We start from the raw sequence: 17,661 nt of genomic DNA, 5'->3' as shown, positions 1-17,661 counted from the left end.
CTCCAATTATCTGCTGACTTCCCTAGTTAAGTTTCCACCTTTTGTTATCTTATTACAGGTACATATATATGTTCTCTGCCTCACAGCATTCATTCACTTGATGAAGGAGTAAGTACATGTATATACTCTGAAATGTTGTGTTCCTCATGATAAAGAAGTTTACATCCATGAATTCTCTTCCTTAATATTCCAGCTATGTGACAGTATAAGCTGTAAATAATTAGGTCTGGGCAAGACAAATAAGCAATGGATATATTATGAGCAACCATCTATATTATCAGGGTATGAGGACACTCAACTGACCGAGTAAGTGAGTCTCATCACCGAAGTCCTTGTTCGGAGCTTACTGTTGCAGAATGCTTGAAGAATTGTGTCATAAATGCATAGAATTATAATCTAGACAATGTTTAACCTACCTGTTGACCCATGAAACAGATCCAGTTGTATGCCCTTGACAAACCCAAGGCTTCTCTCCCAGCGTCCAGATCTGCCTTGGCCTGACGCAGCCACCTCCTAGCTTCTGTTGGATGAGAATCTCCTGTAGACTGATGGTATCGATAGCTGCCTCCTCCAGAGTGATGTTGGTGAGAATGTTGATATTGCTCCTGATATGATCTATCTCTTGTAGTTCTGGCATGAAACTGGTGGAACCAGGAATAATCTGTAGAAGTACCTCCATCAGTTTCATCATGAATATCGTCAATGCTTAGTCCCTTCTCCAGTCTTACAACATAAATACCAATATACTTGCAGACCTCGTTGCAGAAATCACTTCGATCTGGATTCTTGTCAGGATGCCATTTGATATACAATCTTTTCTTCACCCTGTTCCTATCTCTCTCACCAAGCATAGCCCAGGCTTCTCTTAAAGTGTTTCGAATCTCTCTCAAAACAACCTCCAAGGCCACTGGAGCTTCAGGGGGTGAGTCTGGTGATGCATTGCTCTTTTCAATTTGCATATCCTCTTTATCTCTGAAAAACTTGTAGAGCTGAGTGGCACATACCTCCTCTGTAGTCCTATCTTTTCCTTCAATAATGTATCTCGCTAGGAAAGGAGCATCTCCCAATGTCACAACTTTCCTTATAATCACATACACCATGAAGACATCTCCAACGCCAGCTGCCACATCTCCAGGAAGGTCATCTACATCATCATCGATCAGAGGGTCATACACTTCATATCCTGCATACTCGCTTTCCTTGAAATAGGAAAAACTGTTGTCTAACATGAAGTGGAATTTCTCAGGGACGATTGTACCTGGTGGTGGAAATACAGTTCTGTACAGCTGAGAAGAGGAATAATCAAAAGCAAGGATTTTGCACTTATCTAATAATTCATGTATCATCTGTGGCTCACATTTCAGCATTCTCACAAGTGTTGCAACACCTTGTCGAAGAAGGTACCCTGTTAGGGCATTGATTTCAAAGGCCAAATTGGAATAAACAGAATCTTCATCTGTAATCAGAGCTTCTGTAGAAATGTATAGGGACACTTGATTTTCCCTCTTATCAGGTACACATGTCTGGGAACATTCACTGCCTTCAACAATACTTCCGTTGTAGATGATCATGGTTTCAAGATCCTCAACTTCAAACAGCTCAATATTTGACAAACTCTGTTCAAGTGTCTCACAGTCTGCTTTTGCCAGTGGTCTCAATTCCCGCAGGGTTGTCTCATGGTTGACAAGACGTACAAGTCCTGATATGAATTCTGGTGTCTGAAGCACATTCAGAACCTTAGATGAAATATATCCTTCACATGCTGATCCAATACATGCATCTGTCAGATTTTCTTTCATGATTTCACTTAGTATTTTAGGTCTATGTTCTGGTGGAAGTAGTGAAATGGTTTGCAAAGGATTTACCACATTAATTTCCATGTCTTTAAATCCTACAAAGAAGTTCAGTTTTAACTTTTTCACCCTTTGCCTCAACAATCTATTGTCAGAAAATACTAGTTTTGTTGACAGAGTCATGATTTTGTCATAATTTGGCAAAAATAGTGAACAGAGATCAAGACTAGTTCGAGTGTTATTACGAAGATACCTGAATAACAAGTCCATTGCAGTTTTGGCAACATGTAACTCATTTGGGTTTAATTCCTTGTTTCCAACATGGCCTTTGAGTTTCTGCAACGCACAGGCAAATGTTTTTGCTGAAGCAGTTTCTGCAGCTCCCAATTCTTGAAACACAGGGAAAAACTCACCAAAACAAAGTGGACCTGAGTAGACATAACCATCTATAACTTCATCCTTGCTAAGGCACGTAACTACTGTATCTGCAGCTACAAAGATTTTTTCTTCTGGTAAAAATACTGTGCAGCTTGCAGTCAGTCTTCCCTTCATTATATCTGAAATTCCATGCTTTTGTAAATATTCATACACAGCTTTCATCACTTTTTTCAATGATTCCACAATATTTTCACTTTGGATTGGTAGTTTTTTCTGCATCTTTGTCACCGAGGTGCAGATATTTAGTACATGTTGAACAACTGTGTTTGCTGGAGGTGTATCTGGTATCCCAAGCTGTGAAAGTACAATCTTCTTTTGGTCTCCATGTTCGAATTGAGATGGATCATCTTCCGTGCGGAACATTGTGCAACTGGTCCAGACACAATAGCAGTGCTGTGGTCCAAGTGATTCAGAATAGCACACTAGGGAGTTTGCGGCTTGAAATTGGGGGTGGAGTTTTGTCAAGACAATTCCAGTTTCATGCTCTTTGTCTACTGTATATGGCAGAAGAAATTTGATGGCCAGCACTCTATAAAGGATACCTTCGTTTATCTTGTGTTGTCTCCTACAAAGATGCTTCACAAGAATTTGAGATTTTTTTGCAACATCTTTAGAAATTCCTTCTAACCCTAATCTCTCCACTTGTTCTGCAAATGTTACAAAGTGTTCAACACTGACAACTGCTTGAAGCCCGATGAGGACAAGAAAATTATGCCAGTTATCTTTGTCGTATGGATGAGGCGGGAAGGCAGAATCAGGACACATTGTGGCAAATACAACCTCTTTTCTACTGTAAAATTCTATAGCTCTGTGAAGCTTTCCATCACTTGTTTCAATGAACGGCAAATCTTTCAACTGTTTTATCAACTGCTGTTGCTCATCACTGTAGTTTTCAGATTTCATAAGCAGGTTTTCTTTGATGAATTTGAGATGGACAGGTTTAACACTGCTTGGAAAGTGATGGAAGCCTGGTATCAATAAATCAGAGTACACTTGTGTCAGTGTCAGTGTCGGTACACTCATGTACTTGAACAGCTCATTTAGCATTTCATTGTACTTGATGAGAGTTCTCCCAGTTAGTGCACTCCAGTGGTCCAGGCCATCCTTAGGTAGCATGGATGAGGATTTCACTACATACACATCCACCACTACTGGAACCAGTTTACTTGTCACTGTAGGGAAAAATGGCAGACTCTTTAACCTTGCCATTGGGTTGGGAAAGTTTTGTGATTGGTTCAAACTGTCTAAATTCTTACAAAAATAGTACAAGAATGACTCTGCTTCCATTTCTGAAACTGATTCACATTCTGAAAAGTGCACTGTGGAGAGAGCAAAGAGAACTGCATCAGGATTTTTCCAGTTTGCCACCAATTTTTGACAAAGTTCAGCAGCTTCAAACAACTTCTCACCATAAAACATCAATTGATCAAAATGATTAATTTTCATTTTTCGCAATGCTTTAGCGCATGTCCTATCTGTGATACTGTTCAGGTCAATAAGTTTAGAGGAATCTTTGATGGTGTAGAGAAAGAACCTCAAGTTCTCACTTGTTGCAGGCAATAAACACCACAGTGATATTGGTTCCAACTGATTTCTTAACCATCCTTCACTTTGTTTGTTTTCTGAACTTTTACTGACCTCTTCTTTTAGGTATTTCCATAATTGAGCTATCCAGTGACGTGAGGGAAAATCAGGATTCTGTTCCCATGGTATCCACGATTTGCAAGAAAATATTTCGGGAACCAGGATGTCTGGAAGCATTGAGGCAAATGTTCCAATCTGCATTTCCTTCAGAGAAGATGATTGTGTGGCATGTTTCAAATAGAATTTTGTTATTTCAGGATGAAGTGCAACATCGGGTATAGATGTTAGTAAGTCAGCAAAATGTGTCACAATCAGTGGTTCACTGCTACAGAACACTCCCACCTTCGTTGAGATTGTCATTGCTAGAGGAAGACCACTGATTTCTGAGGCAAAAGAATCTGCTCTTTCGATGAACCCAGTTAGCAGTTTCACAGTTGATACTGATTTATATGGTGTTTCATCTACCCTTCTTGGCAAAATTCCGAGTGTGCATTTATCATGGCTTTCATCAGCATGTGATTTCAAAAAGTGCAGCGCTTGCTCGGGTGTTACACAGCTAACTTTGTCTGACTGTTCAGCTTCTTGAAAATGAACATAGATTCGATATGGGGCTTCAATGACCTTCATGTTGAGATCCCGCAAAATTTCACTTAGTTGTTGGGTGTTTCTCCTTGCTGCTGCCTTTTCTCTTTCATATTTCTCCTGGGATGCTGCTGGAGAATGTGACTGTCTAAAGATATGTGACCTGTCAATCTCGTAGTAAGACTCCAAGTTATTAAAATATCCTGCAAACCCCACATGTTTAGTTACCGGTACCCACATCACACTAGCTTTAATTTCACCTGTTCTGCCTTTATGATGATCACAGAATTTCCCATCTACTGGTTTTATAACACCAAATAAATCACTCTGTCTTTCTACAATGTTTGTGTAGAAACTCATGGACATAGACTTCCAGAAAATATCTGTTGCTTCTGAGATATCTGGTAAAAACAGATAATAATCATTCAGATTTTGTTGAAGATCCTTTACTTTAAGTTCTTGTGTGCAGTACATCTTGGTTTTCATTGTTTCCATTGCTGATAGATATGCTGGAATGACTATAGCCTCCACGATGTGTTTGTTCCAGTCAGACCTATAGTCTTGTGCTCCATTCCACAGGTTCCTTCTTGCTTCATGGTCCAGAGCAAAGTGCCCATTCACATGTACAGGTAAGCCAGTTGACACTGGTAGAGGTAGAATACAAAATGCTTTTCCTTCAATAGTTGATCTGGAATGGGCTGATTTAGGTGGTATCGGCACTGCAATGCCTCCTCTTGGAAGAAGACCAATGTCACCTCTTGCCCAGGATGAAGAGACAGAGACAGGAATATCTTTGTCACTGATGAATCCACTTTGATGAACAACTAGCCATTGCTGCTCCTTGCCTACAGAATCTTCTACCTGGAGTGAAAGCTTCACTTCCTTGGGTGATAATCCAGGAAGCCAAATTTGACCATCCTTTTTGTTTTCTTCAGCTTGACTTTTTATGTCTTCCATAAATTTCTTTTGTTTTTTTGCATCTGTTTCTGTCATTTTCATTTGAACTGAATATTCACTTGACAATTCTCCATCTGCTAATATGCTTGCAATCACTATTTTTTTCACATTGTGAAGAAATAGAAGTGAATGAAACATATCTTTTTTGAACTCCTCTAGAAGATTTGTTATCATGTCTGTTGTTATTTCCTTCTTTGAAATTAAGGAATCCTCAGCCATAGCTTCAGTTCTCAGGGGAAAGCGGAAGATTGTCCCTTTTTCTTGTAGTGGGACACATCCTTCAAGATATCCTTCAAAAACATCTTTATACTTCACTCTTAATTTATCTAGATCTTTTATTTTCACACCTGGCTTTTTGGATGTGGCCCATGGAACATACTTGACATGTGGATCCAGAGCGCAGATAGTTTTGCCTGTTTCAGGACCAACTGTCATGAAGGAAGGTACATCAGTCAGGTGGTAAACTGCATTGAAACCAACCCCATACTGCCCTGTTTTCAATGGGTCGTCCCCTTTACTACCTTCTCCAAGATGCTTAATGCCAGCAAAATCTTTATCTGTAAAGAAGCTGTCATTGTAGACACACAGTGCAGGACCCTGTAGAGATGGCCAATTTTCACCAAATACCTGCATTGTTGGGAGAGATCTAAAATCTTTGATGAACATCAGTACTGTGGCATCAGCATCATCAGCATTTTGTAGCAACTCCTTCATTATAGAATTGTCACAGGGGTAGCCAGATAGGATTCGCCTTATTCTTGAAGTAAGTTTTTCACTTTGCCCAAAAGATTCAATTGACGAAATATGGTCACTGAGGTCAGCCTCTCTTTTACCCTTCACTCCAAACCATTTTGCTGCCATTGGATGTATTTTAGGGTTAAGAAACTTCATGGAATCATCTTCATCAACCCAATCACAGTCATCAAAGCAAAGTGATGATGCCTTGCATAGAAAACCATGTCTGTCTGGAAGCATTATGTCTGGTATGTCACTTTGGTCACAGCAATCTGGTAAGATGTCAATCAAAACATTCATCAGTCTCTCAATACATGTCAGATTTTCATTTGACAGCTTCTCCTGGACAGTATCATCAGAGATAGATCGAACAACATGTAAAATGTCCTGCACATCAAAGTTCTCTTTCACTCCTAAAACTTCAAATAACTGTCTAAATATCTTATGAGTTGGGTTAACTTGATACAGATGAGGGGACAGATCCTGGGACAACTGAAAGGCAACCTGATGAGGTCTCACCATTTGTTCTCCAACCAATATGACACACTCCTTTCTCAGTGTTTCCAGTGTTGTGTCTCTGTGTTTGATATTATCTGCACTTTCTGTTTCTTCACAGCAACGTTTCAAGTAAGCATATATGTCAAAACACATGTCACTTAATTTCTTGAGCAATGATGGGCTTATTGTACTGTTGAACTTCTCAGCAACATTTAACAGTTGTCTTGCTGCTACATCACTATCAATTTTATCTTTGTGCCGGAGTCCAAGCAGAGCTAACACATCCTTTTCATGTTTCAAGGAGTCACTGTAACTGCAATCAATGACAAGTTCTGAACAGCCCACCAAATTCAAAACCTTGCTGACAAACATTTCACTTGCTTTAGCAAAGACCTGGTTTGGAATTTCATCTGCTTTCCATGACAATGGCCATGTTTCAGGGTGCTGCATAATAGGCAAGAAGGGAATTTCTTTCAGCTTTTGTATTGTTTCATCCGGGTACTTGGTGATACGCTGCTTGATTGATAACTCTCTACTGGAATATTCAGTCCATGAAATGTAGTCAACTATCTTCCAGCATCTTTTCACTGCATCTTGTGGTTGTATCTGGTGAAGACTAGCCACTGACTGAGCTCTCTCAAGCAGAGACTCACCTGGGAGATCATCCCTTACCATTCCTAGTTCACAGAGTTTTACTAATAGACATGGCTCCGCGAAACCTTGCAAACTAGTTCCTGTTGGAAAACATCCATCTCCATCCAAAAACATGACAGCACACTGTCCATGTGGGTGCACAAGTTGCCTCGGTAGTTTAAGCACACCATGCGGCCGTGATGGAATACACATTGTTGATTTGATCAGGTCATAGATGTTAGAATCTTCTGAGTTCAAAGCAAATTTTGTTAGTTTATCCCTGTCTTCTGTTGTCCAATACACATCACTAATGTTTGGGAAGAAAACAGTTGAAAAAAAATCAAAAGTTGATATACATCTGGATCCTAAAATATTCGAGAGATTCGAAGCTTTGAAGCTTTCTAAAATTCTGCTTGGGATATCAACTACATCTTCATCTGAACTATTCCAGAAGTGCACAGCTGCTTTGAATGCTATGTTCCCTGTAACTGCATCAGAGTGAAGCTTGGGGTCAAGAAATCTGATGCTGTGAAAACTTGTTCTCTTGACTATGTCATTATGAGAGAAAAGAAACACCTGCTCATCTTCCTGAGCAACTACTTTGTAGAAACTTCTCACCATGGGCTCTTCAGTTTGAAATGTATGTGGCCATAGCTGATAGAAAGATGATATATGAGATGTGAGGTCAACTGGAATCTCAACAAGTGCAGACACATACGATCTGCAAACTGCATCCTGATTCAATGCATGGTTCCAATCAGCTTCATGGAGCACCTTGTCGTCATCAGTCTTAGTACATAGCTGTCTTCTGTCTGATGTTAGAGCAAATGTTGCATTGATGTGGACTGGAAATGGAATATGCACTGGTAATGGCAAAAAACAGAAATAATGTCCTTGTCTGTAGAATCCTGCTGGGCATTCATTCATCTCATAAACTCCATTTCTCCCATCTTCCACCTTCAGTGGCAGGGCAACAGCTGCTAATGGGAGCAATCCTTTCAGTTTTCCAGACCGAGCAAAGCTTTCAGACTCTCTCTGACCTGTAACCCACATAATGAGCCATGGAATAATGTTCACACTGGCCACACACTTGAGCTTCCTTGTCATACCAGCATCCAATGTTTGGAGATGGATGTCAGTTCTCTCTCTGATCTTGAGACTCACACCAGTTTGTTTTTTCCACTCCTCTGCTGCATATGATAGGACACTGTGTCCAGTCAATGATGAGCCAAAAGGGGACAGGACTGTTTGGTTTTGAACTGCTCTCTTCACATGGAGAAGTAGTTCAGGATGCTTTGGGTCTCCATTGGTTGGTAGATGATAAAACTTGACAGATGAGACATTCTGTGTGAAAAGAAGAAGATTTCCAGAACTTTCTGCAAACTTTTTGAAAAATTCCCCCATCTCAGGTGCTGAATATGACAAGTCCTTTATTTCACTTACTAATGCTTGATCTTGTGTTCTCAAAGGGAACCTAAATAGTGTGCCATTACATATTGCCTCACCGGGTGTTTGTCTTCTGAACTGGCAACCAAATATCCCCTCGAATGGCTTGAACTGGCCACTCATTTTTCTTAACATTCTACGGTTTTTGACACTCTTCAAGTTGGCTCTCAATCCAGGTTTCCCCAAATGCTTCTTTTGTGGGTCAAAAATCACCATATTGTTCTCGCTGATGAAACTTGGGACATCTGTTAGATTGTAAACAGAGTTGAATCCTAATCCAAACTTGCCTACTTTGGTTGTGTCCTCTTCTTTTGTTGCTCCACTGAGTTTCTTTATGTTATTAAAGTCACTCTCTTTGAAGCTTGAATTATTATAGGCCCAAAATGCAGGGCCCTGAAGTGCAGCCATATTCTCATTCATAAGAGATGTTCTTGAATCTTGATTCTGTCTCTCATCATGCATGAAGCAAACTTCTGTAGCCCCAGCATCATCTGCATTCTGTATCAATTCCTTTGGGACTGAAAACCCATCAGTGTATTCCCGAAGCAAATTCTTAAGTCTGCGAGGCAAGGGTTCTGACTGATGATACTCCATATCAAAGTCATCAGTGTCGTCCATTACACGCTCAGTCAAGGAACAAACACTAAGCTGTTGTGCTGTATTCTCAGATATGTTGGGATGGACAAAGAATATTCCATCATCATCATCCTCTGTTTCATCAGAAGTCTGATCCTTGAGCCAATCTGCATTGCAGTAGGTACACTGTCCTACTGGAAGCAGGCAGAGGAACTCATCACTTTTCTGATGGACTGGAAGGTATACTGTGTCAGGCAGTGGTTGGAACTTTTTCACTTCATTTAGTATCTGCAGAATAAGTTTCAAGTCATTCTGTACATCAATTGGTCTCTTTGTGCTAGAAGTTTTAAAGCCATCATGCTTTTCTTTTATTTCTTCCAGGACACCAGTTAACATGTGAGGTGTCTGACTCGGGTGGCACCCACAGTCTTGAAATAATGAACTCCAGTCACTCAGCAGAGATGGCAGAGGATATCTGTATGGTTTCAGATCCAAGTCAGTGAACCCCGGTATGTAGACTGACTTAGGATACTGGAATCCTTCTTCTATTCCTACCCAGACAGATCGTGTAGATGCCATCATCTCCTGGTCTGTGTTTGACAAACTCTGGGAGTGTAGGAAGATGTAAATGCTGTTCAACAAGTCTATGAAGTGGTTATGTTCTCTACTTGTGTAGACGCTTCCCATATTTTTCAGATGCTGTATTACTTCATATGGTTCAGGATGTCTGCTCAGTCCCCAAAAATGCTGAACAGTTTCAGGCATGGCACTTGCAACAGGACTAACAGATCCAATAACAGATGAATATTTGGAACTGTACACATCATATGAACACAAAAGGGCACCACTTGAATCTCCTTTCCATGTCAAAGAAGGTGGATATGTGGCTGGTTTTCGCTGCATACATGGAATGCACTTTCGCACTTTAAGGTCAGAAAGCAACACTTTAGAGAATCGCTTCAAGTTCCATTCTAGGCAGTCAATCAGTGCTGATGCTTTCAACTTTGCATCAGAATTCATACCAGTATGAACCAATTCTTCTATTTTCTTTGCAGATGTCACAATGTCACTTTCTGAAATTTCTTTCTCTGTTTTAAGACCAATAATCTTGAGACCTTTCTTCAGTGTTTCTGTCCTTGTATGTCGCTGGTGTGGGAATTTGTCCTCTTTAGAAAACAGCTTTCTAAGGAAATCATTTTCATGGCTAAAGAGATCACACGCTCTCAAGCCAACACACCCACCTCTAGATGACAAAAAATCAATCTCTGAAACAACCTCTTTTGTGTTTTCTAAGATGGTTGGACGACTTTCCATAAGAAACTCTATAAAATCTGTGATTTGATTATCTGTATATAAATAATTTCTTTGCAACATCATGCTAAGAATCTGCTGACAGACATTAAGAAGAGGTTCTTGTGATACACCTAGCTTCTGTGCAAGGCTCTTCACTGTACGAGATGAACACTGCATGTATCTCACTGGATATGGTACTGGTATGTTTTCATCCGGTGCAAGAGTCAACTGAGATTCCACAGCACAGTCACTGTTGTCTGTAGCAGGAAATATTGCCAACTTCTTCAACACCACCATGGTCTTGTGTGATATCTGACAGTGGCCCATGTAGTCCACCAAGGCCTTTCTTTCCTGTCTCTGGGCCCTGGCGTTGAATCTCTGTACAGCTGTGTGTAGGCTAGTGTGTTCACAAACTTTCTCAAAGGCTCTCATAACACCAGCTTGTGTTGGGTATTGGATCACCTTCCCAAGGACATGTGGATTCTGAAGAACAAAGTCAGGCACATGCTTTAGATAGATAATATCTAACTTCTGCAGTGCACTACCGACATTTGATGGCAGTGATTCCATGTTGCTGATGGACTGAGCTATGAACACATTATCAAAGCAGTGTAGTTTTCCTCTCCCACAGATGTCAACATCAGGCAAGATCTGGAGTTCTCTGAGTGTGGACTGAACATTGAGCCCATGCCCTGTAATATAGTTCCACACTTGTTTCAACCAGCTGAGGTTCAAATACTGTGAAGGAAGCTCAGCATTACCTCCAGGAAAATGCAGGAGTAGACATTTGCGTAGTACCTCTGGAAACATGCCTGGAGTCATCAGTGACAGCCCAAGCACCCCTATAAGAAAGCATAACAGATTAGTGGTAAATATTCTATTCACAAATGTTATTTTTCCATTTAAGTTCATCATGACAAATTAATTATTTATCTCTCAGAAATATTCACTGTCAATTAAGTTGTTTTGGTATTATTTACATTCAAAATTAATACAATTATTATTGACAGATTCATTATTTTGAAACTATTCATTCAGGATCTGCACAATCTGGAAACCAGTGAAAAGTAATAGCTGACTGTTTTTCTGTCTCACATTGACATAATCAAAGTGAGCTCATGTCATTAGCTGTCTGTCAATGTTCAGAAGCAATGTATGTTAACTTCTGTTATTAACATATCTATATTCACACAGCATATATCATATATCCCTACAAAATAGAAAGATGTTTGTTTAAAGCTAATTCAAAACGGCCACTGAAGCAGCATATTTTAAAAAAAAATACAGCTTTCATGCTAACTCTTTTCTGAACATGCTGAGGAAATAGTGGCAATTTGTTTGGAAAAAGTTCTCTTGAGAACACTATTAGTGAGTCCATCACATTGATACCAGAACTCAAGTCTCAAATTTGTCTGTGCATTATACCCAATTAGCTCATTACTTATTTAATGTTTATTCAAAGTTATGTAATTTGACTTTGTGACTGTCTGCACTCGTGATGCCAATATACTTCATGTTAACAAGGTTAACTTGACTATCAGCCAAATATGACAATGAACAAATAGACCAAACTCAATTGAGATTTTGATTTGAACACGATGAACAAATCTGAGTGCTATCATAATTCAAGACATCACTCTTAAGTTTCAGGTTCAATCTACCTTTGATTTGGTCACAATGCTGTATTAACAATATAATTTTACATCTTGCCATAATATATCATGCCATCGTTATGTTGGGGTCTTGCCATAATATATCATGACATCGTTATGTTGGGGTCTTGCCATAATATATCATGACATCTTTATGTTGGGGTCTTGCCATAATATATCATGACATCTTTATGTTGGGGTCTTGCCATAATATATCATGACATCTTTATGTTGGGATCTTACCATAATATATCATGCAATATACTGAAAGTAAATTGATCAGCTGAAATACATCTACTATCGCTGAATATAAATGTTTTATTTGCCAATAATCATGATGATGACGTTTTGAATAATTTCAGTTTAATAGCTTGTGCAGTCTGAAGAACAAGTTAACATTTCATGTTATCAAAGTCAGAGGAACTTTTTATAGTTTTCAGTTTGGAAACAATGGCTGTGCATCCTTGTTACATCACAGCCACAATATTGATCAATGGATTCAAATTTCAAAGATGCTGAAAATCCAGATAAACCAGATATGAGGGTTTATCATATAATGGGTAGGTTTCTCGGCAGGATAAAGCCAACGGATAAAAACGATATCCGTTGGGGTCATATGCGGATAAAGATGCAAATATCAAAGGTCAAGTAGGGACTACTTTCACTGTTTATAAACAAACATGGCGTCGCCCTTGTCATTCGGCGATCGAGTCAGAATTAACCATCGGGAATCTGGATAAACTACAGGGATAATTGCTATCATTATCAAAAGAACAGTCTAATATACTGAAAATCTGTGTCTAACTGTGACGTAGCTAAGGCATTTTATAAGTTTTGTCAACTTTGGAGATATAAATTTCAAAACAATTTGGCGAGGGCACGAGGCCTAGCCAAGCGGGATCAGTAGCCATATCTGTGCTTGTAGACCTCTGCGGCTTGAAACCTCCTCCACAAATTAAAATAGTTGGATTTGGCGGAAATATGTTTGAATTGTTACCTTGTTTCGTTTTGTCGCTGTGTGTACATCTGACTACACTTCTTATTGTAATGACAGGACAGACCGACTGTCAACAACGTCTGACCGTGGCCGTGACGTCTCATAAACTAGGGTTAGAGTAGCTTCCCTTTGACAAAGGGCAGTTACTCTAGCGGACAGACCGGTGGATTGCCGCGAAAGGCAATTAAAAACAATTGTTGTTTTGCGTATATGTTGCTTCGCCACTGTTTCAGAAACAGATTTCAGTTGGAACTATATTGGCTACTGTCACTGTCCGACTGACACATCACTTACCCTGTGACGTAATAAATATTAATGCGCGCATTCCAGGAAAACTCGCAATGTTTCGGTAATGTTTGTGAGAGAGGGAAAGCGATTTTGAAGCACAGAATTAAAGAATGACATTATATGATAAAGAGGTTATCAGGCTTGTGTGTTTGGGGATGGTAAATATCCTGTATAAGAATAAACACTATGTATTTAGCTCGCCAAGGCTCACTAAATACAATGTTTATTCCTAATGCAGGATATTTACCATCCCCAAACACACTCGCGTGATAACCTCTATATATGTAAAGATGAAACACATGTTAGTGTGCAGGCAACCTAATTACTCCATAGCCAATTCCATAATGATACATGCAAAATATGCCCAAGTCACTATAATGGGTTACACTGACATTTTCAACGTGGCTGCAGTGACGACCATTTTCTAATTCAAGTCAGAGCACTCTTATGCTTAAAAAAAATATAAAAGAATTGGTTCTCAGGCAATGTTTTTTGAAAATATAGTGTGGGTGGGCGGTGTTTTGGTTTTTTTTGCTTTGGTTTTTTGGGTTTTTTTGTGGGGGGGGAGGGGGTTGTGTGTGTGTTTAAATTAATATGTAACTAATAAACAGTTGTGAAATCAATAAACAATTGTGTATGATCAACCTGGGAAAGGGCCTCCCTACATAAATGTATTCCTTGATGAGTAAAATATTTGAATACAGTATTTGACTACCGTTGGATTTTTATTTTTTTCTAAAAATGGAAATAAAAACGAAACATGCAGCGAACTTTATGATGATGCGGGCGGTGCCTGAGAACCAAGACTATTATTTTTTTTAGCCTAAAGAGAAAATTTCAAGACATCTTTCCAGTTTAAGTATCATTAATGTAGGTGAGGTGAAATTATACATGTGTGTATCCCAAACTATCAAAAGGCACCAGTTCACCACTAGATCTATCTATGTGCCAAGTTTGGTGAAGAAATATGGTACGGTTTTCAAGATCTGCTCCGGAAACGAAATGTGATGGCCAGACGGAAGGACGAAAGGACGGACGGACGGCACCCATTTCTATATCCCCCTTCCACTTTGTGGCGGGAGATAATAATAGGCTTAAATATATACATGTACTCAGCTACACCTACCATCAGATGCTCGCCTCTTCAGGAGTTGGTGTAAATCGCTAGGGAGGCATGTTGAAGCGAACTGATGATTAAGACATGGAAAGAGTTCAACTTCAGCTGGGTTGTCACAAAACACTGTATCACATGTCCCAAATTGTGCAAAGTTTCCATCAGCAACTGGTAGCAGATAAAGGCCATTCAGAAGCTCATACTGATCTGACTCGAGGAGATGTTGTACAAGAGCGAGCTTCTTCTGTCTTGGAAGGGATGTATAATTATCATCTGATCTCAGTGTTTCGCAGATAGTTTTAGCTGTGACAAAGTTTGTCTCTCTGCTAAAATGTGTTTGTAAAGCCCTCGATAGTGCTGATGGTACTGGTACAAAGTTCCTGTTGTACAAAGTAAATATATCAGCAATCAATGACCTAATCTCACTGTCCTCATCCACCAGGAAGCCTTGCTGCAGCTTTATCCACATCCCATTGTTGATAGGAGTAAACAGGAATGGTATACTGTGGTACAGCTGGTCATGGAACAGGGAGAGAAGTGGCCTCCAGTTAACATCAACATCAACAACTGCTGGTATCATTCTATAAACATCCTGCCTCATTTTGTCTGAATTTCCATGTTCAGTAGAGTATTTAATAACATGTCTCAGTAAGTTACAATACACCTCTGGCAGCACTTCACTCACAAGACACTTGTTCCACTCAATAGCCTTGTCTGTGTGGGACTGATTCTGCAGTTGATCTGCTGTTGGCCACTTGACATGTCTCCGGTTCTGACTCAAGGCAAAGAAGCCATTCACATGAGCTTGCAGCCCTGTGGGACTGTGACTCTCCAGGGGAAGAGGGAGGAAACAGAACACATGACCTTCACATGTTTTACCTACAGGAACAGCCAGACCCACATAGGGGGAGTAGGAAAGACTGGAATCACTGCACAGTTGTCTGAACTGATCACTCATGTCTCCTCCTTTGTAAAAGTTTATCACAATCCAATCCTGGGCCGATTTATCCCTTGCAACATCCTGCATTTCCACAGTCAAGTTAAGCTTCCTCTCTATTGATGATGGTGGTATTCTTCCATTTAACTGCTTCACTTCACTGATGAACCGGAGTTTCTGTTGCCTGACCAGCTGGAGACAGGCAGGAGACAGTTGAAGAGTGAAGTCAATGTTCACAGTTTCTGACAGTCTCTGGTACAACTGTATCTTCTCCATGGTCTTCAGAAACAAGAGGGTAATGGAAGCTTCTGTTTTGAAGGCCTGAAAGAGATCTGTCACCTTCTTCTCATTGTAACAGTTGTCTGACAGATCTGACGTCTTAACTCTGAGGGGGAACCAAAAGATAGTTCCTTTGTAATAACCTCTTTCAGCTACATCAGCTGTGAAGCCGAACGTCCCACTTAGGATCTGTAGGATGGTCTGCGTGGTCTCTCTAGGAAGACTGCAGAGTTTCTTCATGTAGCAGACTCTGTCCAGATTCTTCACATGGGGGTTGATGAATAACACAGTGTCCCCACTTAGGATACAGGGGAAATCTGAAAATAGATGACAATAACAATAATTGTAGAATTCAGTGTCGCCATGGTGTTGATATTCACCCATATTTGTAGTCAACTAACACTGGCACATCAGGGAATGACAATTTTATCTTATTTACCATAACAGGCACAATAAATAATTGATTTTGGGATGCTAGGCAATATGTGAGTGATTCTATAAAAGAAGTGACTGCTTTAATCACTGCCACCAAACGTTAGTTAAGGTACATGAAAATATCGAATAGAATATACCTGTACAACTGGATGATGGGGCTGTCCACCTGTACAAAACTTTAACGAGAGCAGTAGATACTGTGAGTGAGTGAGGTTTTACGCAGCTTTTAGCAATATTCCAGCAATATCATGGCTGGGGACACCAAAAAAAAGCTTCACACATTGTACCCATGTCGGGAATCAAACCCGGGTCTTTGGCATGATAAGTGAATGCTTTAACCACTATGCTACACGACCGGTCAGTAGATACTGACAATGCCCAAACATGATACAAGTCCAAAAAGCTTCATGTTTCCAGAAGAACGTTAACCATATTTCAAAAAATGTTTTTGAAGTACATATGAGTAAAAACTCCTTATCTCTGCAATAGCTAATGTGCACAAACATGGCATTGTTCTGGAGCTCTTAGTTTGTGACATCAAACTCTCTCATCATTGATCTGGTTTGTTGTATAGCAACGTAGCAATTAATGTAACAATTAGGGCAGGCACTTTTTCTCTGACATGAAAGAACAAGCAACAGAGTTGAGCAAGTTTGGGATCAACAATGTTATCATGGGACAAGATATTTCTGCTGTTATGGAAGTCCATCTGTATAAAATTGCAGTGTTCTTTCAATAACCAAGAGACAACCTGCCAACTTCCCACTTCGTTTATTCATCAGACGACAAGTGACAATCTGTAGCCAAGCCCGAGCACACATTGCACGTGCGTTACGTAACAACGTTTTCCGAACCACTGATAACATTACATGAACAACTTCTGTTTACCATCAGAATTTATCAAACAAAACCTAATATTTTACACTTTTCCCCCTTAAAAATGTACAAAAAAAACGTAACCTGAAATAATAGTACGATCTTACTGCCTTTTAATAAGCAAAGTATCCAAATCAATGTTTATCGTTGAAACACAAATGTCACACTGACCTAAAATGTGGTCAGTAGGTCAATACCTCAATCCAGTGTCAACACACGAATACACTTAACGAGGTCACTATGACAGGAATGTTACAAGGTCTGTGACCCAGGTATTTAAGATCCCAGCAGTGTTAATGTGACACTACAGTTCAATAAGACAGTCTATCTGGTTTCTTCCTCTCCCTAACTGGATATCTTCGAGTTGCTGTTTCTGTCACAGGTACAATTTCAGTCTCTGGGGGCCTTGTCCCAGGTGGAACACTCTCAACCCCGATTTCCCCAGGTAATGACCCCTTGGTACTTTCAACTGGAATCTTCTCTACCCCAGACATTGGCGCACTTTCAGACCTATCAGGGATTGTTATGTCCTCAGTAGTGGATGTTAC

The 17,661-nt window shown here is 39.9% G+C and overlaps 1 protein-coding gene across 1 annotated transcript in view; it reads right to left on the bottom strand.

Moving 5' to 3' along the window:
- The window catches only part of LOC124135768 (sacsin-like), a 62,644-nt gene that overhangs the window by 6,364 nt on the left and 38,619 nt on the right, over positions 1 to 17,661 (bottom strand). Inside the window, exons 6-7 of the mRNA XM_046501317.2 lie at positions 14,599 to 16,119; positions 417 to 11,377 (exon numbers count right to left, since the gene is read on the bottom strand). Coding sequence (XP_046357273.1) covers positions 417 to 11,377; positions 14,599 to 16,119 — 12,482 coding nt within the window. The remainder of the gene's footprint in view (positions 1 to 416; positions 11,378 to 14,598; positions 16,120 to 17,661) is intronic.

The sequence above is a fragment of the Haliotis rufescens genome, unplaced genomic scaffold (genome assembly GCF_023055435.1).
Source record: "Haliotis rufescens isolate VD_foot unplaced genomic scaffold, xgHalRufe1.0.p SCAF_1, whole genome shotgun sequence".
Classification (NCBI taxonomy): Eukaryota; Metazoa; Mollusca; class Gastropoda; order Lepetellida; family Haliotidae; genus Haliotis; species Haliotis rufescens.
The sequence above is the reverse complement of the archived record's forward strand: the minus strand, read 5'-3'. Positions and strand labels throughout refer to the sequence as shown.